This window comes from Phaseolus vulgaris, chromosome 10 (assembly GCF_051622355.1).
Source record: "Phaseolus vulgaris cultivar YP4 chromosome 10, ASM5162235v1, whole genome shotgun sequence".
In the NCBI taxonomy this organism is placed as follows: domain Eukaryota; kingdom Viridiplantae; phylum Streptophyta; class Magnoliopsida; order Fabales; family Fabaceae; genus Phaseolus; species Phaseolus vulgaris.
In genome coordinates, this window is record NC_143507.1 from 7060078 (window position 1) to 7072407 (window position 12330).

Consider the following 12330-nt stretch of genomic DNA (forward strand, 5'->3'; position numbering starts at 1 on the left):
TATATTTATCCGAAATTCAACTTTGTATACCGGATATATTTATCCGAAATTGATGGTTTGAGTTACGGATATTTTTATCCATAATACATTGTTTGACCTGCGGATAGTTTTTTTCTGGAAGTTGGGACAATGGAAACCTGCGGATGGTTTTGTCCGTAGTGAATACAATAGTTTCGGATGCCTACATCCATAATACAAAGTCCAGACTTTCGGAAGACGATATCTGGGATCGCATCAGTTTGAACGAAAACAAAGGGGTTGCATAAAGTTTGGAGTGATATGAAGAATATAGAAGCAGAAGGAACTAGCCAATAGTGTCAATGCAGTGTATAGTTTTAAGGAACACGGGGATAATGTTTTTGGGTTTTGGACTGTGTAGGCTACCAAAGGGGTTACATATTGTCCGACCACAACCACACTAAAAACACTTATTCTGCAATGAAGTTACCCTGCACCTCACCATTCAATGTTTTCAAAAGTGAAGAAGACAATTCCATGCATTCTGGATATTTTCATCTGTAGCACATTCCATGCATTCCGGATATTTTTATCCGTAGCACATTCCATGCCTTCCGGATATTTTTATCCATAACACATTCCATGCATTCTGGATATTTTTATCCGTAGCACATTTCATGCATTCCGGACATTTTCATCCGTAGCACATTCCATACCTTCCGGATATTTTCATCCGTAGCACATTGCCTTCTGGATATTTTCATCCGTAACACATTCACCATTCAATATTTTCAAAAGTAAAGAAGACAAGGGCATAATAGGATTTTTAAAAAAATGTCGGGTGCTAGTCACAATTGATCGGGTGCAAGAAGCAATTGCCAAATAAGAAAAGTGTGGAAGAAAATCTGTCTACTTAAAACATGGTTCCAACAATTTGTTGGATACTTTCTTCATCCACCTCCCTAATTTCTTCCTGCAACTCAATAAATATTTAATTTCCAAAAATATCCTTCAACAAAAAGGTGCATGATCTCATTTTCTAATTTTAGAATTCAAAGTATACTTTTGAATTTGAAAATACATTCTAAACTCTAAAATTAAAATAAAAAATTATAAAAGTGGAATTGTCATTTTACGTTTTTCATGAGGTGCATAAAGAAATTGTGGATCTTATTACACATTTCTTGTAGATATAACAAAAGATTTTTATTTACCAAAATAGGATAATTTAATATGTTATATGTTAATTATCAAAATGAAAAAAAAAAAAATTGAGGTGCAATTATACCAACACTAATGTACTAGATCCCATTAGAACTCTGCAGTTAAGTGTACTTGGACGAGAGTAGTACTAGAATGGGTGACCTTCTGAGAAATCCTCGTGTTGCACTTCTTTTGAACTGCATGCCCAAGGTTTTCTAAATTATTAAAAGAAGATTAATGAAAAAATTTATTTAAAAAAAGAAATAAATAAAAAATAAAAAATTATCGAAATGAATAAGTCATGCCAAAATACGATTTCGGTGTATCTGAACTAAAAGCATGTCAAAGTAACATGACTTACTCATTTTGATAATTTTTTTAAATTTTACCCAATTTAATAATTAATATATAAAATTAAACCAACAAAATGCGACTAAATAATTCAAGAAAATTTGAAGCTACAAATTATTATTTCTGTACGTACAGAAAATCATGAACAAATAAAAGTGAGGGGGTAGGTTGAGCTGAATCTATAGCACTTATTTAAGTAATGTAACTCCCTCTACCACCCACATGCATATGGTGTTATATTGTTAACTTAGCTTAAACAAATGTTAACACTGTTTTCACTTTCTTCCCATGATACACCTTAGCCTCTATACTAATGTCTGTACAGCAGGACACTACACATGGAATACTGAATATTACAAAACAAAAATAAATAAATAAATGATACTGTAAAGCCTTCTTCATCTGCTCAGTAATTTCTATTTTCTTCCATACAAAAGTGCAATTTGAGGTTATGCTCTCCCTTTCCTTTTTTCATCCAATGCCTATCACCAAAACAAGGTCCAAAATGTTGTCAGAAATACTTCTAGCAGACAATTTTACAGCATTTATTTAAAAAACTTTTTAATTGAACATGTTAAAAATGAAAGTAAAAAAAGACAACATAAAAACACTATAAAGCTAAGTGTGCAGTTACTACAAGAGAATAAGTGAACTTTAAGCCTAACTCAACCTCATAAAACCGGCTTATAAGGTGAGGTTTGCACCCACTTATATATTATGAAATGTCCTAATATGTAGTCGATGTGAGATCTACAACACTCCCCTCTCACACCGAAGCTACCAACTCATGTGTGGAACTATATATTATGGGTAATCCGACAACAACCCGATAGTGGCTGGCCTGATAAGCCCAACAAACTATCGTTAGGATAGGCTCAAAATAGCTCTGGTATCATATTAAGAAGTAGACTTTAAGTTTAACTATAATGAGGTTGCTTAGAAAATTAAACCTCAGTCGACTGTGCGTGTGCATCATCAACATGTGCCAGTATAAGATGATGGTAATAACTGTCTCGTTTGGCCAGCAAATAAACCCAGACTAAACATACTATATTATTTCAACAGCAGATCATCATCTTTTCGTAACTCCTTGAGCTTCCTCTTAGCATAGACGGTGTTGTACCAACAGTTACGCAGAAGCCAACAACATTGAGGATAATTTCCGGAGCAGATAGTGTGATCTTGATGTGCAGCATTAGCCAATGTTTTTATCAAAATTCCCGTATAAATTAAACAAATATTTCTGGCACCATTCCTACCAAGGATCCGATCAAGTAAGGCCAATACTTAACACAGGTTGCCACGGCACAATAGTTGTACAGTATGGAAACCCTGAGTAAAGCAACTGCCCGAAATTGATGAAACCAATTTCCCCCACCAGCAGATCTTAGCAGAGAAGCTTTCTTTGGATACTTTTCTAACCACTCAATTTTATGATGGAAGATTGAACCGATCATGAAAGGAAGTGATACTCCGATTGCTGCAGAAATAATTAGCAAGAATCCAAAGAAATAACCAAATGTCATCCCAAACACCCAAATAAAAGGCGAGGATGGCAAAACTAGGGTAGGGAATAACCCTATAGTAGCAAACACAACAACAGCTAATAACTCCAGAGAACTGAATCTGTTTGTCCCCAATTTATCATCGGAATAATCACCTTTTCTATGAACAAATGGGTCAACCCATTTGATAGCAACGAGAGCCATGAGGCCCAAAGGAAACAGAGCCCCAATTTGACCCAATACCATAGACGCGATCCTCTCCGGTCGGTGGTGGTTGTGGCCTCTGATTGGGGGTTCCACCTCAATTTGACGTATTCTCCTCCGTCATGATTACGCATCATGTCCTTCGTGTGATCAATGTCGACGTGAATGCCATCCTCATTGAAATATGTCATTGGAATTTGACAGGCTCGGATGGATTCGACGCTGCACACGAAGGACATGATGCGTAATCACGACGGAGGAGAATACGTCAAATTGAGGCGGGACCCCCCAATCGGAGGCCACAACCACCACCGACGGGAGAGGATTGCGTCTATGGTTTTGGGTCAAATTGGGGCTTTGTTTCCTATGTTTGGGCCTCGTGGCTCTCGTTGTTATCAAATGGGTTGGCCATTGTTCATAGAAAAGGCGATTATTCTGATGATAAATTGGGGGACAAACAGATTCAGTTCTCTGGAGTTAGTTGTTGTTGTGTTGGCTACTATAGTGTTATTCCCTACCCTAGTTTTGCCATCCTCGCCTTTTATTTGGGTGGCTGGGACCATCAAAGCAGCAAAAGAAATTGCAAAAACAATTTGCATATAACTCTATACTCGAAGTGACGAACGGGCCATCAATCTGGATGCAAGTGAGATTCCCAACATTGAAGCCAACATGAAAGTTGCAAAAATAAAACCATGGGGAATCTCTTCATCGTTTGGGCTCAATGCAGGAGTCCATAGAAACACAAAGGTGTACATTGAACCTTCAAAGAGAGACTGTATGGCACCAAGCAAGGCGATTTTTTCATCTGAAGCAATAGCAACAACAGTACCCCTGAATTGGGTAAGCAAGTCCTTGTTCTCGGAAGGATCCTCATAATTTTTTGTCCATGAAGATAGTATAATGGCCATACCAATAGCAAGAAAACATGAAGCAGCATCAAAGGGGGCCACAAGAACCAATGTATCAACAAGGACGTTTCCAAAAAGATGAACAAAATAGCAACAAGGCCATTTAAGACGTTTCTTCCTTCGACAAGGTTTTGTTCCCCTCCAATGGAATATCCCGAAGGACACTGTCAAACTTGTTTGGATCAAACACACCAGCTAGTATAGTTGTGACAAGACAGTCAGACTCACTCTTGGAAAGTGTTCTTCCCTTTACCAGACACCAATCTTTCACAATTTCATATTAAAAAGTAGACTTTAAGTCTAACTCAACCTCATAAAACCGGCTTATAAAGTGAGGTTTGCACCCACTTATATACTATAAAATGTCCTAATCTCTAGTCGATGTGAGATCTCCAACAAAATGTAAAATGAGTTAGAAGGAACAAAATAAAAAAACTGTACTTATTATTGTACTTATGGTAGCTGTTAAAAAAGAGTATCAGAATGATTCCATTATGGTATATTGGTTCCATTAAAAGTGTTAGATATAATTAGATATTATTAAATATTATAGATATTGTTAGATATTTCATATTTATGTAATGAGCGTAACCCATATGTTTCTTTTCCTATATAAACATAATCCTATGTGTTCAATATACACAAGGGGATTTACCCTATTCTTTTTTTTACTTTAATAAAAAGAATATTATGTTGAAATTGATCAACCAACTTGCCGATGTGTATAAAAATGATAGTATTTTAAATCATTACATGAAGATTACATTTTTGTATCATCTATAACACATCTTTTAAGGTGTATGTTAAAGAATGGCATGCAGACCATAGTCTTCAAACTCCTAAGGATATAATAATACTAATGAAAATGCTTATCTTACTTGGAGGAATTAATTACGTGGATCAATTGTGGAGAGACAATTAGACAAGCATAGGTGTCAGGGAAGTTCAGTGAGAAAGGTAGATTAAAAGGTCACCTAAGAGCAAAGTTGTCACTGGTGGATGGAGGAAGGAGAAAACTCTAGGTGTAACCATTTGAAATTGTATTGCTAATATATGACTTGAGGGTGGAGGACCGATTGTGTGAAATACTTTTATATGAAACAGCTAGTTTCTTCAATTGAATAGTAATTTGAATACACTATTTCAGATGCCAACTTCCTTGCATCTTTACAACTATTATTGAAAATATTAGGATTAATATTACTTGTCATTGCTACTTGATGTTCAAGCAATTGTTAGCAATAGATAGAATACCTTACTCTGGAAGAATCGCATGGTTAACACAAGTGTGTCTCTCATTCTACAAAGAAAAGGATAATGAACACTGTTAATCATGTTTGTAAAATACAGTAACATTCAAATTTATATTTGTCGTGCTGGAAATTGAAATCAAAGTCATGAATCACTGAGCAGAATAAATATCAAAGATGGAAGTAAATAAACTTTGGAACAATTGGTATATTACACGAGGAGATAAGACAAATGAAAGAGATTTATGAGTATATTCACATTTCAAAATAATTGTAATTGTTTTCAATGACATCGCAGAAACATCAGCTAGTAGCAGTTTACCTAATGAAGCATCCACTGGATGCTAAATTTAAGTCAGACATTCTCAAGGGCACTTATGGAGTGTAACCAACGGCATTTTTTCAATATCATTCATTCTAACATAATGTTAAAGCAAAATACAGCAATGTTATTATTACCTGACACTATATGTGCTTAGAGGATGAGAAGACCCATCTGAGCATGTTAACACAAATTGCACCGAGAGACCAGATGGAACCTTAATCTGAGAGAATCCATAAAACAAGTGTGATTTAAGTCTAAGAAGAAATAACATCTGCTGAAGAATTTTCAAACCAGAAGATAGCGTTATTATAATGATGAGTTTCCAACATATGTATATGTCAAGCTATATTTCAAACAATAATTTGATGTCATATGTATGCAAATATTTTCACGAGCGTTTTGCAGAAAAGCTATCAAGTTTGATCAATTCAATGCCGTTATAACCAGTAAATTTCTATCCAATTAAAAGAGAGAAAGGAAACTCCTAGACCTTTTATGCAAAGGTGAGGAGCTTAGCATTCACCCCAAGTCTGAGTTAATACACTTATATAAGTGAGTGCAAACCTCACCTTATAAACCGATTTTGTAAGGTTGAGTTGAGCTTAAAGTCTACTTCTTAAAATTGTATCAGTGTCATTTAGAATCTATCCTAGCAAGAGTTTATTAGGTCTATCTTGCCACCTACTATCGGACTATTTAATAGTCTCACGCATGAGTTGGTTGGTTTCGACGTGAGGGGTGTGTTGGAGATCCCACATTGACTAGAGATAAAGTTAGTGTTGCATAATCAAGAGAATTATGCTGTAATTAAGTGCAGATTCCATTTTATATTTATTAGGACAGATTTGTTAGTGATTTGATTTGATTTGTACAGCTTTAAACAACCATTATAATTGTCTTTTATTACCTATTATTTCTTTCCTTAATTAGGTTGTAAAACAGTCTATAAATAGAGATTGTAATCACATTTGTAATACACATTGGAAATACATTCTATCTATTTCTTTCTATTCCTTTCAACTTGGTATCAGAGCTCCTGATCTGGGAGACTCTGTTTCTGCAATTTTTTGGCAGCCTTCATTGCTGCAATTACTTTTCTAGGCAGCCTTCATTGCTTGCTGCAAATACTACTGTTGCCAACCGTCGACTACCACCGACCTCTGATGTCGACCTCCGTAGCCGACTTCGACGGCGACCTCTGCTGTTGACCAACGTTGCCGACCTCCGTAGCCGACATCGACAACGACCTTCGTTGTCGACCGATGTTGCCAGACGTTGCCGACCTCTGACGCCGACCTCTACCTCCGCTGCCGACCTCGACGCCGACCTTCGCTACCGACCAACGTTGATAGACGTGCCAACCTCCGACGCCGACCTTTACCTCTGCTGCCAACCGACGTAGCCGACCTCGACGCCAACCTTCGCTGCTGACCGACGTTGACAGACGTGCCGACCTCCGCTGCCGACCGAAGTTGACCGCTGCTGACGCCGACCTCCGCCGACGTTGACCGCTACTGCTGGATTTTTTTTCCAGCATTTTTTTTCCAAACAGAATCACCACCAGTTTTGTCGTATTTCGGTCAACTCTTACCAATGTCGACTAACAACACAACCTCTCTTAGCTCCAATGATTTGCCGATGTTGCAAAGCAGTTATCATCTGGAAACAACTACCTACAATGGGCCCAGTTGGTTCGTGCTACTCTTAAAGGAAGGAAGAAATTGAGTCACCTAGAAGGAAACCCTCAAGCCAAAACTGATTCGAAATATGAAGACTGGGACAATGAAGACTCTCTTATCATGACCTGGTTATGGAATTCTATGACGCCAGAGATTAGCCGAAATTGTATGTTCTTCTCCACTGCTAAGGAGATTTGGGAAAACCTTTGTCAAACATACTCTATGAAAAAAGATACTGCAGCATGGTACGAGATAGAAAACAAGATCTTTCATACCAGCCAAGGGAGCCTTTCAGTAACTAACTACTATGGTATGTTGAATGGTTTATGGATCGAATTAGATCAATAGATGAAGTGCACAAATGACTCTATTGCACTAACACAATTTCTTGAAAGGGTACGCATATTTAAATTTCTTTTTGGATTAAACCCTGAATTTGATCCAATTAGGATTCAGATTTTGGGAAAGGAAAATTTCCCTTCTCTCTCAGAGGTTTTTCACATTGTACGAGGGGAAGAAACTCGGAGGTTAGTAATGTTGGATGGGGGCAACTCCGTTGATAGTTCAGCTCTAAGTACTAACAACTCTGGTGATAGTTCAGCTATGGCGACTGGCAAGGGCCCTATAAAAGGTTCATTTCCTTCATTTGGAAAGTCTCCCACAAAGGCTAATCGTGAAGATCGTTGGTGCAGTTATTGTAAAAAGACAGGTCATACTAAGGAAAGGTGCTTCAAACTTCATGGAAAGGAGAAGGTCTTGGAACGTATTGGAGGATTCAAAGGTACCATACAAAGGCATGCTAATCAAGCATCATCTGACTCTGAAAGTACGACCTTACCTTTCCCTCAAATAGCAGAGGAGGTCCCCTCACTCAGCAAAGAAGAGTTGGAACGTTTACGAGCTCTCATGTACTCTCTTAGTAAGACTAGCTCTTGTTCTTTAACCATGAGTGGTAAGAATTCTAGTTTCTTATCCTTTAATGCTTATGGTACTGAGAATATCTGGATTATAGACTCTGGTGCGACTGATCATATGACACCTCATTCCTCTTATTTTTCATCCTACAATGCCTTATCTTATAACCAACATATTACTGTAGCTAATGGTTCCAATACCCCCATTACTGGTCGTGGTAATATCCACCTTCAACCTTCCTTCCTTTTAAAAAATGTGCTTCATGTTCCCAACCTATCTAATAACCTCTTGTCTATTCATAAGATTACCCAAGATTTAGATTGTGCAGTGACATTTTTTCCTTTCCATTGTGTTTTTCAGGATCTTGCCACGGGGAAGACAATTGGACTTGCTAAAGAGCAGGGCGGGTTATATTACTTACAATAGGAAGAAACTAAAAAATGTGTTAAACTACAGGCACACACTTCTAGTCTTCAGCAAGGCATTGAATCTTGGTCATCTTCTCAGATATGGCTTCAACATAGACGTCTTGGACATCCTCCTTTTAGTACCCTAAAATCCTTATTTCCTGTTTTATTTACAAAATTATCGGTTGAGTCTTTTCATTGTGATGTTTGTTAGTTTGCTAAACACCATAGAACAACTTTTCCTTCGAATAATAATAGAAGTTCAAAACCTTTTAATCTTATTCATTCTGATGTATGGGGACCTTCATCTATTCCTAATATCTCGGGTGCAAAATTGTTTGTTTCATTTATTGATGATTGTACTCGTGTTACCTGGATATTCCTCATGAAAGATAAGTCTGAAGTTTTTCACTTGTTTGTAAATTTTTACAAAATGGTTCAAACACAATTTGAAAGTCCAATTAAGAGATTACGTTCTGATAATGGACGAGAATATGTCAACCAGAACCTTTCAAAGTTTCTTCAGGAAAATGGAGTTGTTCATGAATTAACCTGTGTGGACACTCCTCAACAAAATGGGGTTGCTGAAAGAAAAAATCGTCATCTCCTTGAGGTAACTAGAGCTTTACTTTTCCAAATGTCTGTTCCAAAATCTTACTAGGGGAAGCCGTCCTGACTGCCACTTATTTGATTAATAAATTACCCTGTCGGGTTCTAGAGGGTGTTACTCCTATTCAGCTTATGACCATATTCTATCCTTTTATTCCCATGTTAACTAGTCTTCAGAGTCGTGTCTTTGGTTGTCCAGCTTTTGTCCATGTTCATAGCCCGTATCGAGGTAAGTTAGATCCTCGTGCCATCAAATGTGTCTTCATTGGTGATGCCCCCAACAAAAAGGGGTACAAATGTTATCATCCTCAAAGTCGTAAAGTTTATATTTCCAAAGATGTCACCTTCCATGAAACAGAGTTTTTCTTTCCTAGTTCTCAGTTTCAGGGGGAGAGTATTCAAGAAGCTGCGGACCTTGAGTTGCCACCTTTTCCTTTGTTGCAGAATTTCGTTCTTAGGGAGAATGACAAAGACCCTATGACAACATCATTACCAGAGAAGAATAATGAGGACAAATACTTTGGGAAACAATACCAATGAAGGCAACAAGAACCCGTCCTGATCGAACAACAACTTCAATTGTCCGAACCGGAGGTAAGAACTCATACCTATGAGACTTTTGAGGACACTTTAAATGAAACTAACCTAGATGATTTACCTATTTCCTTGAGAAAAGAAAAAAGATCTTGTGCCAAATATCCTATATCTCAATTTGTTTCTACAAAAAAACTTTCTATGTAGCACCAAAGTTTTCTTTCAGCTATTGATTCTATTAGAATCCCTACATCAGTACAAGAAGCCTTAAAGGATGAGAACTGGGTTCGAGCCATGAATGAAGAAATGAAGGCATTAGAAAAGAATGAGACTTGGGAGATTGTAGAGAGACCAAAGGATAAGAAGGTAGTGTGTTGTCGGTGGATATACACAGTGAAGTATCAGTCTAATGGCACGTTGGATCGATATAAAGCAAGGTTGGCTGCAAAAGGGTACACTCAAACCTATGGGATCGATTATGAGGAAACTTTTGCTCCAGTAGCAAAAATGAATACAGTCATAATTATTCTCTCCTTGGCAGCGCACTTTGATTGGGAGATGCATCAGTTTGATGTTAAGAATGCCTTCTTGCATGGAAGCTTGGAGGAAGAAGTATACATGGAGATTCCACCGGGTTATGGTAATGTTAATGAAGAAAATAAGGTGTGCAGACTTAAGAAGGCCTTGTATGGTCTTAAACAATCACCTCGTGCTTGGTTTGGAAGGTTTACTCAAGCTATGGTATCTTTGGGGTACCGACAGAGCCAAGGTGACCATACTCTATTTATAAAACATTCTCAGAATGGTAAACTCACTCTACTTTTGGTCTATGTAGATGATATGATTATTACAGGTGATGATGAGATTGAAAAACAAAATTTGAAGGAGAGACTAGCTGCTCAATTTGAGATGAAGGATCTTGGGAAGCTGAAGTACTTTCTTGGGATAGAGGTAGCTTACTCAAGACAAGGCATCTTTATTTCTCAAAGGAAATACATCCTTGATCTTATCAAAGAGACTGGTAAGTTGGGTTGTAAGCCCACTGGAGTGCCAATAGAGCAAAATCATAGGATTGAGAATGATGAGGAAAACCCAAAAGTGGAGAAGACACAATATCAAAGACTTGTGGGAAAACTCATTTATCTATCACACACTAGGCCAGACATAGCCTATGCAGTTAGTGTGATTAGCCAATTTATGCATGATCCAAGGGAAAGACACTCACAGGCAGTAGATAGAATTCTTCATTACTTAAAAGCCTCTCCAGGAAAAGGATTGTTATTCAAAAAGGGGAAAAACTTATCCATGAAAGTATATACTGATGTTGACTATGCAAGATCAATTGTTGATAGGAGATCCACCACAGGCTACTGCATGTTCTTGGGTGGAAATCTGGTGACATGGAGGAGCAAGAAGCAAATGTAGTTGCAAGATCAAGTGCAGAGGCAGAATTTAGAGCCATGACTCAAGGGGTGTGTGAACTATTATGGATGAAGATCATACTAGATGACCTTAAAATAAAATATGAAGCTCCTATGGGCTTTGCGTGTGATAATAAGTCCGTTATCAGTATTGCACACAATCCGGTTCAACATGATCGAACGAAGCACGTAGAGATAGACCGACACTTTATTAAGGAGAAGTTGGATGATGGTCTTATAGCCACTGAGTACATCCCGTCAAGACTACAATTGGCAGATATGTTTACTAAAGGACTTCCCACAAAACAATTCGAAGATCTTACTTGCAAGTTGGGAATGATAGATATACATTCACCAACTTGAGGGGGAGTGTTGCATAATCAAGAGAATTATGTTGTAATTAAGTGCAGATTCCATTTTATATTTATTAGGACAGATTTGTTAGTGATTTGATTTTATTTGATTTGTACAACTTTAAACAACCATTATAATTGTCTTTTATTACCTATTATTTCTTTCCTTAATTAGGTTGTAAAACAGTCTATAAATAGAGACTGTAATCACATTTGTACAATAGTTGCTAAAGTTACTTTACTTAGGGTTAACCTATTTAGGGTTGTGAATATGATAATCTCTTTTATCTGACCCTGCTTAGGTATTTATGGCCAGTAGGAAGACAAAAGTTAGAGGATGACCAACGAAACAATCCATTTTGTTCTATTTGCCAACTGTAGATACCATTTACTTCAATTTTGGCAACAAAAAGCTCCCCTCTAGCCAGTCGTGATCGCTCTTCCCATGACCCCAACCAGAACCTATGCAATAGTTGGGAAGAACATTGTGTGACCATGGAAGTGGGCACTGACAGTGCAAGATAAAAACAGATGAAAAAGAGGGGATTGAACCCGAGAAATGATATACCATATATAAAGGATTTTTGAAATTGTGTGCATCTAGAAACATGAGTATTCTTATTTATAGCGAAGGAAAAACATACTAATAAGGAAAAAATTAGTATAATGAGGATTATCTGCTAAGATATTTCTCTATTTAATGTA

At 37.3% G+C, this 12330-nt stretch overlaps 1 protein-coding gene and 2 pseudogenes across 8 annotated transcripts in view; 1 reads left to right on the forward strand and 2 right to left on the reverse strand.

Moving 5' to 3' along the window:
• The first annotated feature begins 1232 nt into the window (after positions 1–1232).
• Positions 1233–1351, forward strand: LOC137819841 (5S ribosomal RNA; annotated as a pseudogene).
• Positions 1352–1575: 224 nt separating this feature from the next.
• LOC137818316 (uncharacterized) overlaps positions 1576–12330 on the reverse strand; it is a 32388-nt gene continuing 21633 nt past the window's right edge. For 6 of the 8 annotated variants that reach the window (XM_068621657.1, XM_090296347.1, XM_090296348.1 and 3 more), the window contains 3 exons: positions 5842–5927; positions 5387–5432; positions 1576–1994 (listed from right to left, as the gene is read on the reverse strand). In XM_068621657.1, the coding sequence (XP_068477758.1) occupies positions 1962–1994; positions 5387–5432; positions 5842–5927 (165 nt within the window). In that variant the 3' untranslated portion in view covers positions 1576–1961. The remainder of the gene's footprint in view (positions 1995–5386; positions 5433–5841; positions 5928–12330) is intronic. The other 2 variants (XM_068621659.1, XM_068621658.1) reach the window with 1 other exon arrangement.
• Positions 2432–3493, reverse strand: LOC137818317 (uncharacterized; annotated as a pseudogene).